Source organism: Alligator mississippiensis, chromosome 4, assembly GCF_030867095.1.
Source record: "Alligator mississippiensis isolate rAllMis1 chromosome 4, rAllMis1, whole genome shotgun sequence".
NCBI lineage: Eukaryota > Metazoa > Chordata > Crocodylia > Alligatoridae > Alligator > Alligator mississippiensis.
Genome location: NC_081827.1, coordinates 210476100 through 210502676, shown reverse-complemented (window position 1 = coordinate 210502676; position 26577 = coordinate 210476100). Strand labels below are relative to the sequence as shown.

General features: G+C 42.0%; 1 protein-coding gene across 1 annotated transcript in view; it reads right to left on the bottom strand.

The window, feature by feature from the left end:
- The window catches only part of OLA1 (Obg like ATPase 1), a 180541-nt gene that overhangs the window by 132069 nt on the left and 21895 nt on the right, over positions 1 to 26577 (bottom strand). Inside the window, exon 4 of the mRNA XM_006275540.4 lies at positions 16818 to 16945. Coding sequence (XP_006275602.1) covers positions 16818 to 16945 — 128 coding nt within the window. The remainder of the gene's footprint in view (positions 1 to 16817; positions 16946 to 26577) is intronic.

Genomic DNA, 26577 nt, shown 5'->3' with positions numbered 1-26577 from the left:
TTTTCGGATCTTTACTTTTACTGGATTTTTATACTTTCTATGCCCCAAACTGACTTGACTTCTTTGCCATATAGTATTAGTAAGGAAAAATAAAACCTATATGAAAACATTTTATGCACAGAAATTATAACATCTTTTCTTTGCTCTTTGCCCCAGAAGCTTGTTTTTTATTAATAACCAAATCTTCCATCATCTTGAATAATATTCCATGCACCTCTAAACCAGGTACCAAAGCAAAGATGAGAAGCCCTGAGTTCCAACTGTGATAGGAGGTCAAGATTCTGTTTCCCCTCCTCTCAGACTTACTGTACAAGCATGATAAATGGCCAATCTGTATGCAACTGTGGCGATTCATTGTTTTTGGGGTTTTTTTGTTTTTATTAAACTTAACATCCATATTATCTTCCTCCTCCACTTAGGTTTTCCACAATGACAACTGAAAACTGATACGTGTAAGATTCAGACAGAGATCATGAGACAAACCCAGATAAAATCACCTCTCGTCCTTTGGCTCTTGTTGCTTTATGACCTGAAACTCTAAAACTGCAACACACAAAACAAAGGTAGTCTTGCTAGTGAAAACTATTTCACTTCTGGCAATGATTTTGCTGACAGAGATGGAAAACAATTTTGTGATTGCAAAGTCTTTCATACAACATCTTACCCAGATTTACAAGAGATTTTACAATATTAAAAAAAAGACTAAGCATTCAAGAAAAGGGTAAGGAGAAATAGTGTTAGTTTTCTCTTATATGCAAAAAGCTTCTTCTAGCTCTAGCCATAACTTCAACCTGAAAGCCTTTCCAGTTTTAGCATATGAAAAAACAAAGATTATTTCTGTAACTTAAATGGTTCCTTTGAGCTATTTCAAACAAAAGAAAAAATTGTGTGTGTGTGTGTGTGTGTGTGTGTGTGTGTACGTACACACACAGGTAATCTGAAGATGTAACCAAAGGAGAATGCCTCAATTTAAAATATTATCTAGCTGATTCTGTACATATTGCACATGTGCACCCTTTTAGTCTTATAGATAACGTATCTTAATTGTACACTATGCTACTTTTCAACTTCAATAGCTCAGTAGGGGGTTGTTTGTATTTGTAAGTAATAAAGCCCTATGCTACGTTATTACAAAAATTTAACAGTTCTAGTTAATTTTAGTTGCACGGGAGGAAAAGAACATGTAAAACCATCATGAACGAACATCTGAAACAAATAGCTTCTCAGCTATTTGTTACAAAGACATTGTACACACACACACACAAATAAATCCTGGTACTGATACCAATTATTGTTAAATTTAAGGAGTAATTTTTAACACATTACAAATAACTGAAAAAGATGCAGATAATAGAAAAAAAAGCAACATACACTAACGATAGCAGTACAAACAATGCCACTATAATTGCCAATGTAAAGATTACACATGCTGGGGGGGACGAGATGCAACTCATGCTTTGTTCACCAAATGCTGGTGCAATGGAGTGTAGCTAAGTGATATCATCATATGCCTGCTAGCAAGTCAGTTCCCAGCAGCAGCAATCAACAGGGATTTCTGCTTTGAGAATATAAAAATACAACTACAAAAAGTAGACATTTGCTATAAAAAAAAAAAAATGCATTACCTTCAAGTCGTGACACACAAGACATACATTTAAAGACTTCAAAAATAAAATGTGCACCCCATGTTAAAAAGATACAAAATAAAACCAATTGCCTCAATTACTTAAGTAATTTTATAAATCAGCCCTATATTCTCAAAAATCATATTCCTTCTTTGTAAGGGAAAGCCATCGAATATTGGCAACATATAGTAATAACGGTAATAATACATTTTTACACATGTGAGACATGAAGCATCAAACAAAGCCTAAAAGTCCACATTTTAAATCCAGTGCAGAATTATACTGAATGTTTTTAAACCCAAACTTTCAATGACATTTACATCAATGTAAAACCTAAAGTAGCAGGGGTGTGTGAAGCAGGCCTATTTAATTCAAGTTTGGATTCGGCCCAAATTGGGGACAGTGATTCGATTAGTTGATTCACACCACTGTCCCCGAGTCAATTCAGCCGAATCCAAAGATTTGATGCTGATTCTAAGAATCAGCAATTCAGACATAGACACAGCTTTAAAAGTTTTTTTCTACATACCTCGAGGTACCAGTGCGGCTCATGATTGCTGCAATACTGAGGTGCATGGAGCATCCCACATGCTCAGCAGTGAACCCGGAAGTGAACCGGAAATACTTCAGTTCAGCAATCAGCCACAGACCCAGGAGGCACCAGTCACTGAGCTGTGAGGTGCAGGGAGGCCCCCCAGCGCACTCCCGGCGGACCCGGAAGTGCTTCTGGTTCACTTCTGGGTCTGCTGCCACCAAGCGCACAGGAGCCCCCTGTGCTTCTGTGGGACACTCCACATGCCCCAGCATCACAGCACTCATGAGCCCCTGCTACCTAGAGGAATGCAGACATTTAAAGCCGTGTCTACGTCCAAATCTCCAAATCAACTGGGAGGGTTCCGATTCGATTTGGAGAGATTAAAGGGTTCTGATTCAATTCAGATTCAGAGATTCAGCCACCAAATCGGGCCAAATCGAATGAGGGACCAAAGCTTCGCACAGTCCTGATAAATAGCAGTAGCAAATCACACCATTAAAAGCCTTAATTAACTAGGTCACATGGTTTAATTTAGGCCCACACTGCAAGTTTTAAATAATGCAGAGTAAACTGAGAAACAAATATTATCAGCTACTGAAGCTGAGGTGTATCAAAAATATTAATGGATTTATACCGATATAGAACTAAACCAACAGAGTAGTTGATTAAAACTTAAGGTCTGATTCACTGGGAGACAACTTGTGAAACAAGTAATTTCTTCTCTTGTGATACTGCAGAATTAGGTTTAAGACTTCAAGATCCTGTCAAATTTCTCATCATGTAAGAGTTATGCTATTCAAGGACTGACATTCACTAAGCACTATTATGCGTCTCCCAATACTTACTGACCAACCTGATTGCCTTCTATGACAAGGTGACTGGCTCTGTGGATGCAGGGAGACCACTGGATGGAATATACCTTGATTTTAGCAAGACTTTTTGATATGGTCTCCCACAACATTCTTGCAAGCAAGCTAAGAAAGTGCACGCTGGATGAATGGACTATATGGTAGATAGAAAACTGGCTGGAGCATCAAGCTTAGAGGGTAGTAATCAGTGGTTCAATGTTTAGTTGGCAGCCAGTATCAAGCGGAGTGCCCCAGGGGTAGGTCCTGGAGCTGTTTTGTTCAATGCCTTCATCAACGACCTGGAAGATGGCATAGAATGTACACTCAGCTAGTCTGCAGATGACACGAAGCTGAAGGGAGTAGTAGATACACTAGAGGGCAGGACAAGGCTAGGATTTAGAGCAACCTAGACAAATTGGAGGACTGAGCTGAAAGGAATCTCATGAGGTTCAATAAGTGCAAAGTTCTGCACTTAGGACACAATCTCATGTACCAGTACAGGCTGGGGGCCAACTGGTTGGGCAGCACCACTGCAGAAAAAGGACCTGGGGTACACAGTGGACAATAAACTGAACATAAAAATCAGCAGTGCGCCCTTGTGGCCAAGAAAGATAATGGCATACTGATCTGCATCAGTACGAGTATTGCCAGCAGGTCAAAGGAAGTGATTATTCCCCTCTATTCAGCACTGGTGAGGCCACATCTGGAGTACTGTGTTCCAGTTTGGGCTGCCCACTACAGAAAGAATGAGGACAAATTGGAGAGGGTCCAGCAGAAGGCAAAAAAAAAAATGGTGAGGGCAGTGAGGGACATTACTTATGAGGAAAGACTGAGGGAACTGGACTTATTTAGACTAGAGCAGTGGTCTCCAACCTCTTCCAGTAGGAGATCACTTTTGGAATTTAAAAGCAAAACAAGATCTACATCCCTCCCACCCCGCAGCAGGTAAGTCTGTGGGAAGGGAAGGGGGCAGAGGGCAGATTGAGGCAGAGAGAGGAAGTTATTTGGGGCATGCCCCCACCCCAGCAAGTAAGTCTGTGGGGGAACGGGCAAGGGAGGGGCAGATTAAGGCCCCAGCCCTAGCCCCACTCCCCCTCTCACCAATGGGGCCTCGATCTGCCCCCATCCTCCCCATAATGGCAGCAAGGGAGAGTCAGGCTGAAGCAGGGGTGTGCAGCCAGGGCGGGGCAGGACAGGGCCACAAGCAGCTCATCTGGAGGATGCGGGGAGGGGGGTCTGCACCCCAGGAGGACACAGGGAGCACATGCCCCCAGTCTGCACACGGGGTGAGGCAGGGCTGGGCAGGCTGCAGCTGTGAGCTGGGGCCAGGCTCTTCCTACTAGAGGGCCTGGCTGCTAGGAAGAGCCCGGCCTGCGGCAACACTGGGAGCACGGCCGGGGGGGGGCAGGGGAGGAGCTGTAGCCCCCACACACACAACTCCCCCTCCCAGCCTGCAGTGGCAGCTGCCCTGCCCCATGCAGATCCCAGGCACACAGCTCCTATGCCCTTGCGGGGGGGGGGAAGGTTGCACCATGGTGTTCCTGGCTGCACTGCACTCGGAGCAAGTGATGGTGGCACTGAGATGGAGGGTTACGGCATGGGGGGGGCAGCTGCTATAGCAATTTTTTGGGTGGCTGCAGGCCCCCCTGTGATCCTGCTCCCAGAGCTGCTACTGTGGGCTGGGCTCTTCCTGGCTCAGCCCAGCCACGTGCATTCTGCCACTCCCACGTCTAGCCACTCCCAGACTGCATACTGGCCGCTCCCCAGATGCATCCTGCTGCTCCCAACTGCGAAGCACCTGACAATAGATCTCAGCTGGGGAGGAGCTAGCCCATTGGGATCAACCAGTTGATCGGGATCGACCACTCGGTGACCACTGGTCTAGAAAAAGAAGACCGAGATGGGATTTAATAGCAGCCTTCAACTACCTGAAGGGAGGTTACAAAGAGGGTGGAGCTGTACTGTTCTCAGTGGTGGCGCACGACAGAACAGATTCTGGTAACCCTTATGGAAAGAAAGTTTTTTTCTTATGGCCAGCCTAAATTTTCCCTCTATTAGCTTGTGCCCATTGGTTCTCATCCTCCCTTGAAGTGATCACCCGGCCATACCCCCTTCCAGGCCAGCAGGCCAGCTGAGGTAGTGCAGGAAGAAAAGGGTCCCTCTACCTGGCTCTGGACTCCCAACCAGGCTGTGCCTGGCACACACAGGGTAGCCCACAGCGACAGCCATTTTACTTCCCACTCCCTTCTCAGCCAGCTGGCTGAAGAAGGGCCATGGCCGGATGACTGCCCCATCTCCCAGATGCAGAGATAGCAGTGGGGATTTTACTCCCCCTGCCCAAGCCAGGAGGCAGGGCAACCACCCAGCCACACCACCTCCTTGACCAGTAGGCCAGCTGAGAAGTAAATAGGGAGGAAAGGCCCCCACTGCAAGCTTCTCCTCCTCCCTCTCCCCTCCCCAGCCCAGCTACGGGTCCAGAACCAGGCAGGAGTGGGAGTTTCCCCCCCATAAGCCCTCCTTAGCTGGCTGGCTGAGTCGGAGGATTGGCCGGGTGATCACCTTGGCTCCTAGATCAGGGAAGCCCACAATGGGAGCTTTTACTCAACCCACCCAAGCCAGGAGCTGGGCCATCACCCAGCCATGCCCCCTCCTTGGCCAGCAAGCTGGCTGAGGAGGGAGTGGGGGAGGAGAGAAGAGAGGGCTTCACTGTGGGCTTCTCCCTCCCCATGCACTCAACACAGTCTGGCTGGGGTTCTGCAGCTGGGGGGGGAGGGGGGAGCATCAGATTCCCACAGTGAGGCTGTGCTCTCCTCACGCCCTCCTCAGCCAACCAGCCGGCCAAGAAGGGGGCATGGCCAAGTGATTGACCTGGGTCCTGGCTCCGGCAGGAGAGAGGGAGAAACACCCTGCTGTGGGCTTCCCCCTGATGCCCATGCAGGGAGACTCCTGCTGGGGGTTGACTACAAGGCTGGGAGGGGTTTCCCCGCACTGCCTGCTCAAAAAAAAAAAAAAAAAAAAAAAAATCAGCCCAGACTGAGGAAGGGGGCTTGGCTAGGGCAACCAGATCCAGGCATGGGGGGGGGGGGGGGGGGGGGGGAGGAGGAAGAAATGCCCAGCTGAGGGCTTTCTCCCTCCCCACTTTTCCAACACCAGGAAGACCCTGTCTGGGGGCCAAGTTGGGGGGGAGGGCAGGTTCCCCCACATCGCCTTCTCAGCTGGCTAGGGGCTGAAGAGAAGGCATGGCTGTGGGAAACTGCCCGTCTCCTGGCTCTCTGAAGTGGCTGGTGAGCTGGGAGGCGTGCTCTAGTGCCTACCAGCTCCTGATATAGGGCACTGCATGGGCCAGGCTGCTTTTCCAGTTTGAAAAGTGAACACCAGTTCACTTTTTGCAGTTCAACCTAGGCAGTTTACAGAAACCTGCAAAGATTGAAGCGATTCAGCCTCGGACTTTTTGACTGAGCCAAAGAATCCAGTGGACAGAAATAAAAATGATTAGCAGTCCAGGAAACAAGGCTTTCAAGGAAAAAGTAGGATTATGTAGTGAGAAGAGAAGACTGAGGAGAGCTTGCTAACTGCCTTCAAATATATGAAGGGTGGTTATAAAAAGACAAATGGTAATAGACCAGAGGACAGAACAAGAAATAATTGTCTTAAGTTGCTAGAAGTGGAAATTAAAAAAATTCTCCTAACTTAATGAGGGTTAAGAATTGGGACACATTACACAGGTTGTGAGTTTCCAGCCTCAGAAGTTTTTAGAAGCAGGGCACTTAGATGAGATGATTTAATCAGGAATGATCCAGCCTTGAGCAGGAGATTGGATTATATGATCTCCTGAGGTCTTTTCACCCTTTTTTTCCTATTATTTTATGATTCTGAATCTGGTGGGTCTATAGAAGTCAACTTCTAAACCTAGATTTTGGTTTTTAAAAAGGAACATTTAATACTACAGCACTTTTCTGAGGTATACCCTGGATTTGATTAAAGCAGATAAAGCAACATGACATGTTTTTTGGGTTTGTTTGTTTTGTTTTGTTGGGTTTGGGGGGTGGGGGGAGAATATCTTTTATTGGTCTAATTGCATGGCTGGATAAAATGAGACAAACTTTTAAATGCAAGGCCTGACCTGAGAAAGAAACCCTTGTATTTAAAAGCTTGTCTAACTTTATCCCAACTGTGCAGTTTGTCCAATAAAAGATATCTCCCTACCCCCAAAAATCCTTGTCTCATATTAATTCCTCACCATCTTGATTATAACACTCTACCACTACAATAACTACTGACATCCAATATCAGGATGAAGCAAATAGAAGACATTGTTTAAAGATGGATAAAAGGTATTACCTTAAGAAATCCCATCTTCAAATTAACACTTACACCAAACATCCCATTCTTAACCCACCATGCAGAAAAGAAAGCAATTTGATAAGTGCTGGTGACTGCTCTGCTATAAAGTTGAAAGGTAGTTAAACCTTTACAACTGAAAAAGAAACATTCTTCTGACCTTAAAACAATGTACACAGTACAAAAATGAAAATAAATAATCTTAATTGAAACACAATGCAAGAGTCATTCAAAATAAATTGAAGAAAAATTGAAGATTGACAAATTTTCAACTACATTAAGTTATTTAAACAGTAAATTAAAGTTACCATAGCACAAGGCAAAAAATGCTAATGGTCAGGACAGAGTAATTTGAATTAAAAACTCCCATTTTCACTCACTGCCACAATTTCTAAGAATTTTTTTTTAAATCAGGTCTTCCCTTTGCACCAAAAAAGTTCCATATTTGAAGTTAACCCAAAATTATAATTTTATGGAAACAAAATAGTTGAGGATTTATAAAACTAATACAGATACATCACATTTTGAGCTATTGAGTTTCTTTTTAAAGTAAACAAATAATAACACATTTTGAGCACTAACAAGATGTATTAAAATTATTCTGTACTGGAAAATAAGATGCACAAACTGTTTCCAAAACTATGGGAAATTATTTACCACTTTACTAATTATACAATTACTGCATGTTCACCCCTGTTGTAATTTCTGCATCTTGTCCTAACTAATTCCAGTCCGACTCTATGTTAGGATATAGTAAATGAGAACAACCATCTAAATTTAGATTGTAAATTTCAGGGGCAAGAAGACTACAATAGTAAAACCTTATCACACTTATGATAAGCTTGAAAACTGAAAATCTAACTACAAGGAGGAATATTTGGTCTGATCAAAAGGACCTTATTGGTATAGAATATGGATTATGTAATGAACAATACAGAGGATTAGCCATGCAGAAATGTAAAATTACCATTTCATCCCTCCAAGGTGATGAAATTCAAAGCAAGAAACAGTATTGTTCCACTTGTCCAACAAACAAGTGGAAAATCCAGATTTTTATGGACCTAATCTGGAGTCCACTCAAGCCCTCCCTGATAGACAAACATTCAAACATAGCGTTTGAAGAGACCTAATTTCTTCAATCTTTCCTTGTATGGCTTGCTTTTCAACATCTCATAAAACTGGATGCAGTATTCCAGTTGAAACCTTTCCAGCTCTTAAACCGAGTGGTACTATTACCTCTCGCATCTTCCACTCAAGCTTTTGTTAAAGCAACTCAAAATTGTATGAGTATGCAACAGAATGCGTCACTTGTTGAGTTGGTATGATTTACCAAAATCCGCAACCCTTCTCAGCAACGCTACTGCCAAGCCTGTTCACTCCCATTATGTATTTGCAATTCTTCTTTATGTTTAGCATATGACATTTGTCTTAGATAAATTTCATTGTGTTCCCTAATGCCCAGTTCTTCAGTGTGTCCAAATTGCTTTGGATTTTGCCCTCCAAATTATTATTTTTTTTTAATTAAAAACAGCATGCGACTCAGAACAGAAGCCAAGTGGAATGTTAAGACTTTCTGGCACTCTAACATCCATTTATAGTTGCTCTTTGCTCATGGTAATTCTGATTAACTTTCCACTTAATGATGGGTCTGTCTAGCCCCACATTTAGCCTGAATAGGTTATTGTGGGAAGAATGAAATAGATTATTTCATAGTCAGCTTCCTCCAAGGTTGTCTTCTCTAGAAGGGGATCACCTGCTTGTCCTTCTGTCTCATTAGGTCAGGTGCTAGAAGACAGGGTACCACTGAGGGTCACGCTTCACTGCCTTTTATCCCTTTCTGGCAGACTTGTGTGATCCCCCAGCATCATCCTGGCTGCCCAATCAAGAGGTTGCTGTTCCACATGGGTCTTGAGTAGTACATGACAGCTGTCTGTCAGTCACAAGGGTTCCACCCGATGGTGCAGTTTTGGGAGTCAACACTTGACTTGATGACTTAATGGCTGTATTGTCATGGGTTACAGGAATAGGGTGGGTGCTCAGTTCCAGGAACCAATCTTCAGCATTGATCAACTCAAGCCAGATACCTTCCTTCTGTCAGTCTGTGGCTTGGAGCTGTTAATTGCCTCTCGTTAAACTTGCAAGCACAGCTGGCTTTGCCTATTACTTAATCACTAACTCAGATTCACTCTCATTCATTCGGGTAACCAGTCCCAATGCAATTCCAGTGATTACAATTCCAATACATTCTTATAATAATCATTTTAGTAATACAATGTATGACTTACTCTAAAGAAAATACATTTGTTAAAAGTTAAAAGGTATAAAACACAAGATACAGAATGCCAGGGCAAAGATGTGGATATCTTAGTTCTTTTGTTTTCTTTAGTGACACTTAGCTCAATTGATGTGTAGACGTAGCTTGTAGGTTTCTCCTACAGAACACCATTTCAGCTTTCTGGCTTGCTCAGAAGCCTTACCACACTCAGTGTGCTAGGTCTCTGCAAAAAGGGGCTTCTTGTTACACATCCATAGTTATACCTGCACAATTTCCTAAAGACTGTTACCTTGGAAAGCTCCCGTCAGTGCCCCCTTAGCCTTTGTGATCCCCAAGGCTTTAATCTCTTTAAGGCTTCTTACAAATTAGTCTGTCTGTCCTTTCCCAGTCAGCCTCTATACTGGGCATTCTACCTCGAGCAGAACACCCACAATGTAGGAAATATTAATCCAACACAGCTGGCCAGCCTCAGGACTCCCAGGCCTTAAAGAGTGAGGCCACACTTGTAACAGTTTGTAACCAAACCTGAGGGATAGTTTAACAAGGAATCCAAGAAGCTTCACTCCACAGAACAAAGCTGAGTAGGTTTGGAAGCAAAAACAAAACAAACAAAGAAACAAACAAAAAAAATCAGTGCACAATTTCTAAAAACAGTGCAGACTAGGAATATCCCAGTCGGTCACATGGTAAGAGTCTGGAAGGCCTCAAGAATTCCACCAATGGCTGCTTTTGTAACTATTATAAAAAGGTAACCCAAGAGTCAGCTTTGTAGAACAGATTTATTGTGTGGAAATACCTACCTACCTACCTACCACTAGGGGGAAAAAATGAAACTTTCCGTACTGTTTCAGTCATAATCACAAATTTGGAATGTGGCACAGAAACTGCTTCTACGCTGAGCCATAAGTATTCTGTTGTACAAGAGTGTTGCAAATATAAAAGACTATTTTAGATAGATAATGCTTAAGATTGCCTAGGATTTAAAATGTTTTGCATTGTTTCATCTTATTAATAAGAGGCACAGTTTTGCATTTATAGAATAATGATCTTCCCATTTTCAATACGTGAGGCACAAATGACTGAGATATCCTCCTGGAAAGTACATATAGAGTCAGGCAAATTTCAAAATATCATTACAGTCATAACTTCAGGTATGCTAATGTCCAGACTTACAGCTTAAGAATCCTAAAATATTTACAATTATATTTTTATTACTGACAGTGGTAAAGGCATACATCAAGAACACAGATTATATTCTTTAAGCAAGAACTAAGAAATTACTTTTATTCTTGCTTATATTTGCTTCAAGTAACTTAGTGTTCAAATGTACATTTATAAAGGCCTACTACAGAACTACTTATTTACTCTTCCCCTGACCCCCACCCATAAGAGTCATGTGTCTGGCATACTTTTGTTCTCAATAAATTAATCTTTTATCTCAACCTTTCTTTAAGCCATCTGAGTAGCTAAATACAAATTATAAAGAGATATAGCAATACTATAAAAATGAAACAGATTAATGAAAGATGCATTTTTGGAGACAGTTTTTTAAGTTGACTCAACCACTCTCTGTACCTGGAACTGAATGTAATTCCACATGCTGTGCATATCCATGTCATACATGACTGCCAATAAAGCAGTACCATTACTGGAAAAAAAGTTCCCTCAGCAATTGCTATAGTCATAAATTTTATTTTTACAGCATTTTGAAAAAAAAGAACACAGAACATATTTTTAGGTTTAAAAAAAAAAAAAAAGTCATTTTTCATCTGGATAAGATGTATTTACGTGACCATACTCCATTTTTTAAGTAAGAAATATAAAACACATCCCTTAATATCAGTTGACAAGTTCCTCATGTCTACTGAGCAGTGAGCACCTTCACATGTTCCATATCATTTCTTCTTCACTAACTTCAATTCTAGTTAAAAAAAAAATATATACAGTAAACAAGATTCATTCACTTTTGTTGAAAGAAAGCTGGAGAAAGCGAGACAGGTATTATCTGCAAGGTAGCAGCACTGCCTTTTTGGCTCCCACAGAGAAAATAAGATATAAAGAAACAATAATTTCATAACTGTTGCTACACATCAGAATCTCTGGACAAACTAAAGTGCATCAAGAGTAACAGTAAAGACTAGACTTCAAAAGTTACCAAGTATTACTACAACAATAGCTTACTAGATTATTAAAAACTGATTCTCTCATTGATTTATACCAGTGGAAGCCAACCTTTTTTGGAAGGCATGCAACGAATGAAGCCTCATACCAGCAAGTGCCACTCTGATCCCTTTCTGCTGCCTGATCTGCTGCTCTGCTTTCTGCTCCCTAGCCAAGTTGCTGGTCTGCTTCCTATCTCATCTACTGTGCTGCCTACCCCTTATCTGCCATACATAGAGGCTGCCCATGCCACTTGTGGCATGCGTGCCATGGGTTGGTCAGCTCTACTTTATACAATCTACTGACCTTAAAGAAATGCAGTGTTCACTTACATATTTGATGACTCTTCATTGCATCTCAAGCAATATTCAAAGTACCACATGGACATGTCAATGTCATACATGAGTAAGAGCCTCAATGTTTTAGACCATAACCCTCAGCCAAGGTAGGTTTGTTGAAACATATTTACAACAGTTTACCCTAGTGTCACAACCCAAAGTTGTGGTTTTTTGTTTGTGTGCGCTTTGGCACCGCTAAATTATTTCCCGCCAATTTGTCGCTTTCTTTGCACGGTAGAGTTCTCTGCTGCTAGAGAGAACTCTGGTGCAGCGGGGGATTTCCCGCCGGATTGCAGCTTCTTTGCAGTGTGCATCTCTTTCTTGCACCGTAGTGATACACGCTGTAAAGAAGTTCCCGCCATTTGTATTAGGATTCGCACCACGTTATTGGCCGATTCCTAATTTAGGCACACATGGCGGCTAGCGATTGGCTTGCTAGCCATACAAAAGGCTTGTGTGGTTTCCGCCCAAGTTGGAGGACTCCACGAACATCTGGAGGAGGGAGAACGAGAGAGATTCTGTGTGAAGATCTCCAAGCGCTGCGGACCCTCACAGACCCGACGCGCCTCCCCTAAGCAGGCAATAGAGGCAACAGAACCAAGCCTACAGAGCTTTCGCTTCTCGCCTCTCCCCGTCGCCGAGTGCAATCCTAGACGTATCCCTTTCCTGTAACTTTGGACCCGCGGAGCCTAAGTAACTCCAGGGAAACTTTTCGAACCCAACTTTACCGGACCCGTGGAGCCTAGGAAACTCCGTGGGAGCAATCGATTTGTCAGAGTCCTCCAACGAGGGTTCAAGCGGGAGCTGTGCCTGGAAACCTGTCCAGCCTACACCAATACCATCTTTGGGTGTAAGTAAATAATCTTTTCAATCAACCATTACGCCTCCGTAACTAATTCTAACTCGCGTGCGCTAAACTGCCCCGCGGTTCTCTCCAGCCCCGCGTGCCCGGGCTGCTGGCCACAGCCCGTGTGTGCACTGAAGACGGGCCCGGTACGACCCCGGTTCGCTCCCAGTTTGCCCATGGCGGCCAGAATGGGATCAGAATCACCGCCGCACATGGTGACGAGGGCAGGATCGGGGCCCGGCCCGCACACCTAGCTGATCTTCCAACTTTTCATGATACAATATAAATATTACAGGGTACCTAGTTACAGTTCCTATCTCGTTCAAAAAGTCTGCCAAGAACACCTTAATTGAAAATAGCTTCTTTTTAAAAATAGTCTCAACCTTCCATTAACAAAGTAAAAATTACAATATATGTGCATACCCGTATTTTCACATTTACCATGGGTATAGAAACTCCCTCCCTCCGCTTAAACTATCAAGCATAGATCTATCATGACTCCTACTTTACTTCAAACTAGCATGGCTAACCACATCTAACAGGTTCTACCTCCAGTAATGGAGTGTTCAAATTTTTAAAAAAATCTACTAAATCCTGGAACTGTCACTAATCACAGATTTAGCAATAAAGTCTAAGCAACAGATGTGAAGCATTTACAATGCTGTATGCTGGCCTGATTATTGGTATGCAGTATACTTAATTATATTGATTTAACTCAGAGATCCAACAAAAATAGAGGCAGAAAGAATTATGGCTCCGTACACTCAGCAAACACTTAAAAACTGTTACAGGCCTGTACCTGAAATATTTGCTTTGATGATTCTACCTCCATCTCCATGCAACATGGAAGAAAAAAAATTATTTTGGGTTGAAACATCAAGGACCCAAGCACAGGGGTATAAAGAGCCATAGCTGAGTTAAGAGGGAAGAGGGAAAATGATATTAAAGGTTGGCCTACACAAGGAAGGTAGTGCACAGTAAGCTGTACTATGCTGTGAATTCATGGTGCCCTGAAGCCATGTGGGGATATTCTCAGCATACACCAAGAGAATTGGCGAGAAACAAATACTAGACATTACACTTAAGACAGGACTAGTCTGTTAATCACATCTTAAATAGTAAGATAGTAACCCAGCCACATGTTCACAGAATTTTTAGCACTACAAAGAGAGAAGTCAGCCACAAAAAGTGTCTAATGTTCTTGTGAGGGGCATGGATTTCTTAAGGCAATATCTTTTGTTGGACCAACTGTATGATTGAGATAAAGTTAGACAAGCTTTCAAATGTAAAGTGTTCATCAGAGATCCGATGAACATCTTGCACTCAAAACCTTGTGCTGCAAGAATGGGTCCTAAAAGACAGATCAGGATCACTGTTCATCTAAAAAAAGTATTTTAAAATACTATCCCAGCCGCAAATATATCACTCTAAGAAATACTTGTATCATGCATAATTTTTAGACCATCACAGCTACATCACCCTTACACTACTGTAATATTTTTTTGTAGCTGGCTTGTATCTGGCCTTAAATTCAGCGTGCGGCAAGGTTAGGATCACATCAGGGTCTCCAACCGGCTCTGGCATGGCCCTCACCAGTCAACAATTAGCCGATTGTCAGCTGGCTCTGGCACTCCACAAGGGCTTGAACCAGCTTTCATAGGGTCCCTGCCAGCTGAAAAGTCAGCTGATCATTGACCAGCTCTGGGGGCTGCACCAAGGCTCCTTCAAGTCCCAGGGCAGTCGGGTAGCTAACTGACAAATAGCTGATTGTCAGATACCCAGCTTTCAACATGCCAATGCGGAGAGAGCCCAGAAACATAATCCCAGGCTCTGCCTGCACTGGCAGGTAGGGTGTGATTAGGATCTGATCTCTGATCCCAAAATTACACATCCTGCCATGTACACGTGGCTGGCACATGGGACCAGATCCCACTATGCCTTTAAATGAACATCTGGTCAGCAGCCTAAGCACCTGCTTGGGAAATTAGTGTGGAACAGCTAGTATGCTGAAAATCTTAGTATCTTTTAAGATATGGATTTATCTCTGGCAGAATATTGTTCACACACAAAAAACACACAAGCCCACTGTTTGTGTTTAAATGGCCATATAAAAGGGGGGAAAAAAAACCACTGTTGGTGACGAAGTGGGTTAATGACATTGGATCAGAAAGCAGTGCTGTAAAAATGGGTGATCTGGAACACTGGTCCTCATCTGTCCATCTAGAAAATTATTTTAAAAATACTACATCAAATGGATCTAATCCATTTAAAATTAAGCTTATTTATGGTATAGGAACAGGAAAATGTGAGAGGGAACTCAGTCGATTGGGATGATTCTACCACATATGGTAGACATACCCTAAAATTAAATGGTTCTGGAAGAATGTTGGAGACATAGTGAGGAAGACAACAAGATGCCAACTATCAGATAAACCTTTAGTGTTTCTACTGAACCTTCATGAGAACTCTGCAACAGGAGTCACAAGGAATTAATCACTCATCTTCTAATGGCTGCAAGAGTTACAACTATAAAAGCCTGGAAGAGAAGCAACACCCCTTATAATCACTGACTGGTTTCCAAAAGTTTAGGAAACTTTTAGCAATGGAAAAGCTGTCCTATCAGTGTTTTGAAGGGGAGAAGGAAAAAAATAACTTGGAAATTTGGTGGAAATTTTTGGAATTTGCTAAAAAAGAATAATCTCCTCTCTCTAAACCAGAACATTTGAGAAACTTCTTGGAATGAAGGCAAGTGCAAGCCCTAACACTTAAGAGTACATTTGGAATAACATTTAAAATTTAAAAAAGAAAAACCACAGAGATGAGCAAAAGACAGTAAGATTTACATTATGCAGAACTCCGGGGGGGGGGGGGGAAGAAGGGAGTAAAATTAGTATTCAAAAGATAAAGAAATAAAAGCTTAATATTTATGGATTCATAGAGAAGTGGTCAGAGACTGAAAGGAAAAGAAGAAAAGAACACAAGATTCATGTGGACACTGATTTGGTTTAAAGGAACACTGTTGATGTTTTGATATGCACTTGTATATTTTAGGGGATGGGATGCATCTTAAAATGTCAAATCTGTTATTTGATAAGTTGGATTCATGGATAATGAAAGCTAAAAAAAATTTTTTTTTTTAAATCACGCCCCCCATCTTTCTGTTTCCCCATGCAGATACACGGTCAAAAACATGAACCAAGTGGTGGAATGGATTCCATTACGGGATGCTAGGACTCCATGCACACAGATGGATTTTAAAATCCTATCCTCTAACTCTACATTCTCACTGCTAAATAAGGAGACTGAATACTTAAAGGTCACAAAGTAGAAATGAACACAGTTGATCCATGATAAACAAGTGAAGTACAAAGCTATTGTAGCCAAGAGCCTGGTCTAAGAAGTGCAAAAATTGTGAAATTCCACCCTATACTGGCAACAACATAAGACTCAAGACCTACGGTGATGCACTCAGAGAAACCAAGAAGAGGACTGAGGGGTGAAGCTAGCTCTGTAACCATAAAGCTAGAACCCACTGCATTTCCACCGAACTATTCAGTCTTTCATTCTGACTTCCCACATTCCTTTCCACTAAAAATCCGATAAATTTTTTTTTTAAAGTTACTGCTCATTAAGGCAAGGCAAGGAACAACGTACAAACACTTTTGTTTACTTACATTCGTCGGCCAATCCCATAGCATGTTTCTGAAGATGGGGGATTTCTTCGGGAAAAAATCCCAATCATCATGAGGTGCACATATGACATCATATTTTATAAACAGACATTTTCCACTCCTTTTTGTACTCTTTGCTACTCAACTTGTACAGGTCATGAATTAAAATGCACATACTTGTCAGATGAAGGATTCCATCACAGGCGCTAATATGAGACAAAAAGGCATTTCCTAGGCCTTGGCCAGAATGAGCTCCTTTCACCAGACCAGCAATATCCACTACATTCAGAAAGGCTGGAATTTTGCTGAAAGACAAGAGTTAAAGGCTTCATTATTACATTTATAACCAAAAAAGCGGTTTGGCACAAAAAGGAATACAGAAGGCTAAAAAGCATTTTGGTTAACATGGCCTTCACTTTTTAAAAAACAAACTACAAATGATCACTGTAAAGGCCCGATTTCCCCCCAACCCCCTTCAATAAAAGTATGACACAATCTTTAGTTTTTAATTGCTTTTTTAAATCCAGATTTTGGCTTCTCTGTTTTTCCAGGAAAACTAGAAAGTTCAAAATCAACTGTATATTACATATGAAACAACTGATTGATAAGAAATTTTTGTCTAGATTTTAAGCAGTTCTCAACTTGCAACATTTATAAATTTACAACCTGTTTCAACTTTCTGACATCAGTTTCCACTTTACAACGCTTGATCTGATGCAATGCCACGGCAGCGAACAAGTTCACTGTGTTGCCCATTTCCCTGGAGAACATCTGTCCCAACTTCCCTGGACACTTTCTTTAAGAAAGCAGACAAGACTCCAGAAGAACCTGCAGCCAAGACTCCTGAGAAGACTCCAGCCAAGAACCCTTCAAAAAGTCCAGCAAAGTCACCTCAAAGAAGTCCTTCCAAATCAATACGATTGCTATTTACAATATAACTACATTAATGTAGCTACAGTAAAAGCTCTGTTATCCAGCATCCATGGGGAATAGGGGATGCCAGTTAATCAAATGTGCCAGTTATCTGAGAGTTATACTCATCTCCAGCCCAGTGGGCTGGAGGCGTCCTTGCCTACTCAGCTGCCGCTCCTCTTGCTGCATCTGATGCACCAGGGCTTTCACTTCCTGGTGTCAGTGTGCTGGGGGACGGGAAGGGAAGCCCCGTGCAGGCTGCTTTGCCCTGGGCCATGGTCCACAAGGCAGAAGTGGGACTCGGCTCGCAGCGGCAAAACAAGAAATGCCACCGTGGGACAGATGCTGGTTAATAGAGCATTCCGGATGGTAAAGTGCCAGATAACACAGCATTTACTGGACGTTGCTCATCTATAATTGATTGAGTACAAAATTCTGGGTATTTTTTATGAAAACAGGGTATCGGGCCTTGGTTCAGGAACCAATCCCCCATTTATAACATTGTTTCTTATGAGAAAATTGGTTCCAAGTTATAACGTTGACTTAAGATGTGGTTTTCAAGAACCAATTGCATTGTAAGTCCAAGGACTGCCTGTACTTAAAACTCAAAGGACTTGTTTTTAATACTGAACTTCCAGTTGTTAAATATCTAGATTCCCCAATTTAAAAAAAAATCAAGGACAAAAGATCACTTTAGTTAGAGAGTCAGTACTTCTACCCCTGCAACTAAAGGTTGATCAGGCATGCTTTCCACAACACGAGGTCTTCCAAAAGCTGCAAACCTGAGAAGTTAAAATTCTCTGTTCCTACATCAGATACAAATACCAACAGAAGTAGACTGTTTCCTTTTTATATTTTAAATAAAAAATGTTAAAGTAAGATTTTTAAATGGGTCAAATAACTTTTCTTCTTTTCACATCCTTTAAGAATACAATGTTATAAAAATTAATCCTTCATAGTCTAGAGCATTCTAGACTTTGTCCAAGGCTAAGGAGGGGAGAGGAAAATACAGAATCTTCATACACGAAGACTATCTGTATGATGCCAGACATCATACAGTCCTAAACACCCAAGCTTGCAAAATCTGACCTGTGCTATAAAGACAAAGACACATTTATCTGTTCTGGAAGGAGAATGTCCCTGGCCCTTTTTTATCCAAGGCCTGCTGAGCATCTGGAATAAAAGATGGCTTTTTTCCTGGTCACCAATGGCTTGAGTCTTCAGTTGTGTTTGCTACTCTTAAATATCATTCAATATATATTTTTTTTTTTAAATGAAAAGGTCTTTCCTAAACTGAACAAAAAAGTCTTTAAAAAACATACTTTAATCATGATTCAAAGGATAAAAGGTCTATGATTAACGTGTTGGTAAAACTTTAATGGATCTAAAAAAAACAAACCCATACAGATTACAAATACAATGAATTACTGAGTTCCCTCTCCAAGATGAATGAGTTGAAGAGAAGATTCTGGAGGTTCTCTGAGGAACCCTCCAGTTCATGGTTGGGTTTCCCCAAGTTAAGATGTACGCGTTCATGTTCTACTTTTACTAAATCCAATTTCTTTTCCAATATAAAGTTTGCCATAACTAAGTGTTCTTCTCTATTTTTCAAAAATACTTGGTATTTACATAAAAGCTGGTATTTACGTAAAAGCTCCAAATCTTATTTTATGGATTTTAATCTTCTAGATCCACCCAGCAACATCCACAGCATTTTGAGTTTTTTTATTTCAGTCCTTCATCCATATACTCTAATTTAAAAAAAAAAAAATAACTTTTTAGGAAGTCTAGAGAATAAATATGACAAGGCAAGAATAATGAAAAAAGTAAAGAAAGTTCTCTTTGTGTTTGCTTTCTATAACTGACAAATAGAGATTTATACATGAACTACTGAAGTACTTACAGACAGTTCAGTAAGTACAGACAGACTGACAACAGTAAGTCTGACTAGTAGCAGTATTTAAGTAAGAATAGTAATGATATTTTACTATTATTTTGTATTAAATAATTAAATATTAAATATTTATTTATATTATTATTTACTATTATTACTGAATTAGATAGCATAATTAGAGACTGACAGATGCACCAGTCCGATAATCAGATCGGCAGTGATATAAAGAAAAATGTCTACATCAAAAAAACCAAACCAAAAAAAAACCAAACAAAAAAACAGCCTGATATGGCCAATAAATGGCCCATGCACATGCACAGCAGCAGCGCAGCATGTAGGCGGCAACGAGCACAACTCAGCAGCTTGAAGTTATTAAAGCTGCGTGCAGTTATTGAGTCTGGTGTGGCAGAAAGGGAAGAGGGGCAGATCAAGGCCCCCCCCGAGGTGAGGGAGGAGTGGGGCTGGGACAAGTGCTGCCCAGCCGGGGTGGAGTGGACACGAGACAGAGCCGCAGCTCGTCCGGGGGGGCATGGTTCTCACTGCTCATCCAGGAGCCACTTGTCTGGTGGCTCATCTGGCGCTCATCCCATGGCTCCCAGTGCTGCTTCCATTGCTCATCCAGGAAGGAAAGTGCCTCCAATCTGAGGGGGGCCGGGGCTGCACCAAGCTCTTCCTGGCGAGGCGAGGCGGGGCTGGGCTCAGGGCAGGAGATGACGGCACTGGGACTGGGGGGGAGCCTATGGCAAATGGGGGGGGGGTGCTGTAGCCTTCCCACCCCAGCACCACCGCCACCTGCCCCAAGCCCAACCCTGCCAGGAAGAGCTTGGTGCAGCCCCAGCCCTGCACAGATCTGGGGTCAATCCCCCACCCCTCATGCCCTCCCAGACAAGTTGGGGGAGCAGCAGCTGGAGCCACCGAATGAGCTGCCAGACCAGCGGCTCCCAGACTAGCAGCGCACAGAGGCAGAAGCCGCCCCCCCACCCTCCCAAGCCCTCTGGATGAGCCACGGCTCCATCCCACACCCACCCCGCCCCAGCCCCACTCCTCCCTCACCATGGGGACCTTGATCTGTCCCCCCCACACACCCTTTCCTTCCCCTCTCCCCTTCCACCACACCAGACTTACCAGCTACACAGAGCTCTCTAAGCTGCCAGGCTGGTTTCAAAAATCAGATCAGTATCAGCCAATATGCCTCCTTAAAATTAAGCTATGGGTATTGGCCCCAAAAACCCCTATCAGTGCACCCCTAGGTATAATTTTATCAAATTTTTTTTTTTTTTTGCTAATCCCCCTCTCTTCTTCTTTGTTCCTTTTTTCCTAAAAATATTTTATTTACACTTTTAACATTTAAGTCCTAACTGCTACTTTCCCCAATTGTATTACTTCATAACACATTCTAATTTCTTTCCATTATAATATACCAAGTTATATTTACTGCACTATAGATAACATTTCTTTAAAATCTGAGGTATAAACAAATATTTATGGAAGATATTTAATGAGCTGCTAGCTACATTTTGCCTTATTGTAAGTTAGTTCACTATCTTACCTGAAATAATTGCTACTGTCATGGATGATATACTTCCAGAATAAAGGAGATATTTATATTAGAATGTTCTCTTCATTTCTCCAGACCCAACCAGGACAGAGTTATGCACGTCTTTTAAAACTTAAAATATACATACTCCCAACTAGCTAATTAAACTGTACCACAAAAGTGGTAGAATTCACTGTCCTCTTAGTCCCCAAAGACCCCAAAGTCTAACAAAATCAATGAAAAAGAACCTCACTGATATCAAAAGTTTTTGATCAGGCCCCACCAAATGCTTCTTTAGAATTGGGTCTCAAAAATACAGGACCCAAGTAAATTTTTCATACTTCAAGTATGTGCTATTTCTTGGAAACTTCATTTAAATTATGTCATGTTTGTGCCCCCCCATTTTTTGATTTAGATGCCCCCCCTCCCCCATACTTTTTGGATTTACAGATTTTCAGAGATCTACAATTTGCCTATTATTAGTAAGAGTATCAATGGTCTTCCCTCTTATTTTAGTAATCAATTTGATTACAAATCTTGCCCCCAGTTTGTGTTCAAGTCTCTTTAACACCTATGTTATTAACCTTGAGAGTTTCTGATCTAATTTCTAGGATTTTGTTATTTAAACTTTATCCTCTTTTCCAAACAATCTGAAAAGATATATTTAATCTTTTACTAAGCAACTCTCCTTGGTCTTCTGAATTCTTATGGGAATTATTTTTCTTCATCCTTAATATATCCATTCAAGTTTTTACAGACCACCCTTACTGAGACAGTTTTCTGCTTTCCTTCATTTTGGCATATGGTCTAGTCAAAGGTTAGACCACTATGCGTACCCCTGCGGATACTCTGAAAGGTCCCATACGGTACATGGGGATGGAGTGCTGCCATCCCGCACCCCGCCTTCCAGGAGCAGGGCCGGGGTTGGGCGAGAGCAGGGCTGCACAGATACTGCACTGCCACTGCTTGCCATGCCCCCCCTTGGCATCTGGCCACGCACCATCACCCCCAGGGGTGCACTTACTAAAAAGGGGACCACAGCAGGTACATTTATTAAAAAAGGTTGAAAACCCCTGGGCTAGACCATATGTAGTCTTGGCTACTTTAAGACTCAAGCAGAAGTGAGGAAGTGGGGTTATAGCTCAGCTAACTCCAGTGCTAGTGTTTTTAAACAACAAAAGCCCTGTTATAGATCTGCCAGATACAAAGGGCCTTTAAATAGATCTAATCAGCATTATTTCAGCAGATTTATATGATACAGCAAAATAAAAATCTACATTTTTTTCCCCATGCTGTTGTTTCAAGAATAAAGGAATCCTTTATCCTATAAAATGTAAAAGTTCAAAAACATCACCAAGTCTGACATGATGGTATAGAGACTTCAAAATAATTATTTGAATCTCCCCCCAAAGAGCTTACAATTTAAAAAATAACCCAAGAAGCAAAGAAAGGTAACATCCAGAAAAAACAAAGTACAGATAAAAACTGTATGGGTTCCTTCAACGTGGAATCACTGGTTCTTATTTTTTATTTTGTTAGGCTGGCACGGAAGGTAGGGTGACTAAAAATGTGTAATGCTTGTGTTTCATAGATTCATAGAAGTAGGGTCGGAAGGGACCTTGTAGATCATCAAGTCTGACCCCCTACCCTGTGTTACAGGGAGCCAGAAGGTTCCTGTTATTTAAACTGCAGCAGGTTAGCAGCTAAAAAACTAGCTACTTTCTATCCGAGATGCAGCCAAAACCCAGCAATAACAAAACACAAGGGACAGACAATCAGGCTACTCAGGGGCTAAGAGCTGCAAACAGTAGTTAAGCATCTGCAAAGACAAGCAGGCAGGTCTGTGATGGCTGCAGAGTCACCTGACTGGAAGGGGGCAGGGCTTATTGTGTATATAACCTCAGAGCCTGAGCCCACATAGTCTGACCCTGGAGGCTTCAGAGCAGGAGAAGCCAGGACAGCTTGTAGCTGGCACCGGTGTCACCCTGAGGGAGGCAAACAGAGAGCTGTTGCCTTGGAAAGGAATGCGACCCAGGATAACAGGAAGCCTTGTTGTACAGAGAGGTAGCCACTGTTTATGTTCAAACCCAGAGTGGGTTAGTTGGTGTTATAGCCAGAGAGGCTTATTCTCGTTAGTCAGCCTTGAGGTTTATAGGGCCGCAGCCTAGGGAAGGACTGCAGCTGAGTGCAATTCAAACCAGATCAGGCCAGGGAGCCAGGAGAGAATAGGACCAGGGGCTCAGAGAACCAAAGTAGGCTCGGCACCCAAAGCAGGGCTGAGATGGGGCTAGAGGGCCCAGGACTAAAGTAATCCAGATAAGAGCTGGTGCCCAGAAGCCAGGTCCAGTACAGTGGACTCAGGCTAGGTGACCCAGCTAGAGAAAAAGGGGCAGAGGCCAAGAAGATAGAGGCCCCAAAAAGAGAGCGATTGTACAATAACACCTGTGAGACATGGGCACAGATGTAGGAAGGGAGGTTCAAAAGCCATGAATAGCTCTTAAGACTGCAAGTATTCTGAGGGGCAAGAGTGGACCAAGAGGGCCCACCAGGCACAAAGTAGAATTAAGACCAGTAGGGTCTAGGTGGGAATCTACTGGTGGTCAGGAAACTGAGGATTCACTCTAAGACCCTTAGGCAGCCTCTCTTTCTAGCATTCAACAATTACATCAAGCCGTGGCAGACAAAAAAGGATGGGTACCCCCAAAGTCAGAGCAAGACATGGGTTGGGTGGCCACCAGGGGGCATCATGGCTGCCCCCGGAACCCAAACATTGCAACAGCTAGACAAAGAAAACTGACCAAACTTCATGGAGTGCATCTAAAGCAGGTATGAAAAAAAGTGTACTTGTTTTTTCAGAGTTCATTTAGTCTCTAAAAATGAGCCACTCCATGAAGCTTCATATTCATCATCTCCCACCAACTCCATTAAAGTTCTCTCTGCTCATTTTTTAAGCTACCAGCCCACAAAGCTATCCTGGAAATAAAAATAAATAAATAAAAATTTAAGATTGGTTCTTTTTTGCTTATACGTCACAAATACAAATTCTAAAGAATAACCACTCTGATTTTTGTGTTCAATTGAGAAAAGAATTCTGTACACTTTTGCATAAGCTTGCAAAACTAATACTCCCATCTCAATGCAACAATGACAGTGCCAGAACTAGACTTTAGACATAAATAGTCCTACAATTATGACCCATTAGAAAAATATTTAAGAAATACTCTTTAAACTCCTCCCAATCAAAACCTAGATCAAGCTTTGGTTTTTTTGATGTTGGGGGTTTTGTTTTTTTTTAAAGAAGAAAATCTTGCTTCTCAGCAATCAATTTTATACTTACTACCAAATCACTACAATCTCGTCAGCTCATTAACTTCCAAGGTAGCTTAACTTAAAATTTCACACATTCCTTGCAAACAGAGCATCACAAGTATGGATACAGAGGTCTAAATCGATATGCAGCTAACCCATTCTATTACTAGAAACAGATTTATCTTCATTATCTGTCAAATAAAACACCAGGCCTCTCAAATATGTTAATTACTTCACAGCTGAGACAATAAAGGGTCTTTTAAGGATAGCAAGCATCATCATCTACAGCAGGTTCTTCAATCTTCATTTTTAGACCTTGAAACACACAGTTGGCACTAAACAAAAATTAGTTTATATTACTGTGGCAGAAAGCATTCTCAAGGTCACTTGCCCTTTTTACAGTACAAAGGGCGAGATTAAAACTGAGTAATAAAAAAACAAACAAACAACCAAAACAAAACAAAAAAACCACCATACCAGCATTACTAAGATTTACCACAATATGGGGGAAGGAAGCCAAGACTGCAGAGTTAAGGGATTTACAACAATGCAGACTTATGAGATTTACTACAATATGGTTGGGTGCCACTGACTCTAAAGTTTCATGAAAGAGAAAAAAAAAAGAGATTCTTTATTGCACAGCACATACATTTTAATGCAAGAGCAAATACACTCATCTCAACTGCTAGAAGTGTAGAATTTTACTTTAGGTAAAGTTCTCTCAGTTTCCAGATCACAACAAGTCTTTTGTTCAACATGTGCTGTTACATCACTAAGCCTAAATGTGGTCTTCTTAGGAACAAAAAGCACCATCTAATACTTTTAGATAATCAGAGTTTACATCAAAATAATGTTAGTGCAATAATAAACAACACAGTTGAGCATGCAAGTCTAGAATGCCAGTGTTAATATTGGATATACAGCCTCCCTTTGCTCATGTTTACTTTAATCACACTATTTCTGAAAAAAAAATATTACTTACATGCTTAAAAGTATTTTAATTCTTATATTAACATATTTGCTCAATTTTAAAAGACAAGGTCCTCACCATTTAAAACATGAAAGAAACCCATAGTCTTAGAATCAAATACAAGCGTGAAGGAGAAGGGGGAGTGGGGAGAAGGGAAGGGGAAGGGACAGGCAGCAGCTATGGTTCAGGCTCCAAGCCCCCAAGGATCAGGTTGTAACCCTGCCTCCTGCTGCCTGCCCCCTACCCCACAACATTCTGCACCCTGCCATCTCCCCTTTGGCACCCTCTCTCCCCCTCTACCTCAGCTCTTTCCCAAGGCAGCCTCTGCTCCCTTACCTGCCCCCTCCACTCTTACTCCACACAAGCAGGCTCCAGCCACACTGCAGCCTGAGGCACTAAGCATGGACCCAGCCCAGCCCCACAGCAGTGGCACACAACCAGTGTGACTACTATAGAGGCTGGGCTGGGCCCATGCTCCATACCCCAGGCTAGAACAGACACAGAGCCTGCCAGTGTGGAACAAGGGTAATGGGATGTGGGGGAGAGGAAGAAGGACATGCCCCCTATAGTAGTTGGGAGCATGAATTAAAGATGATCTCCCAATAATTAGATTTGATACATGGAAAATTATAACTAATTTATACATAGTGTTTACATGCGTGGAATCCAATTATTTTGGGGTCATCTTAAATTCAGGATGATCTTAGTTTCAAGTAAATATGGTGGTATAGTTTCTTAGATTCATGAAATATCTTCTCAGTTATGCTATATGAGTAGCATCTTCCATTTTTTTCCAGTTAAAGGTATATTACCAATTCCCCCATTTTAAGCAGAAAGTATTTTAAATCAAAGCCTTCTAAAATGCAAGAAACTAGGGAGGAGGGGTAAATTCTAAAGTTGTCAACAATTCACATGCTAGATTTGTGCCAAACTTTAATGAAGAATGCAAAGTTCTTGGAGCCGTGAGAGAGATCATGCATAAAAGTAAGCATGATTCCAGCCTTTTATATACTATGCCAAGTACATGCCTCTGGGAGGACAGGGCTGATCATGATCTACCCAATCAAGTCTACTGATATTTTCCAGAGCCAGCAGTCCCCCTGTGAGGCTGATCTGGGCTCATCCCCAGCATCTGTTCTTTGTCCCACTTCAGAGTGGGCACAAAACCAGAACAGGTCTCATAGGCAGACATCTAGGTCTGGACAGCATCAGCAGACTCAGCCCCAGGACCCATCACAGACCATACAGACAAATTTTCTACAGCTTAGCTCTTAGGTACCTCATCAAGAAACAGAAGGCCTCGATCCCCGTCTCT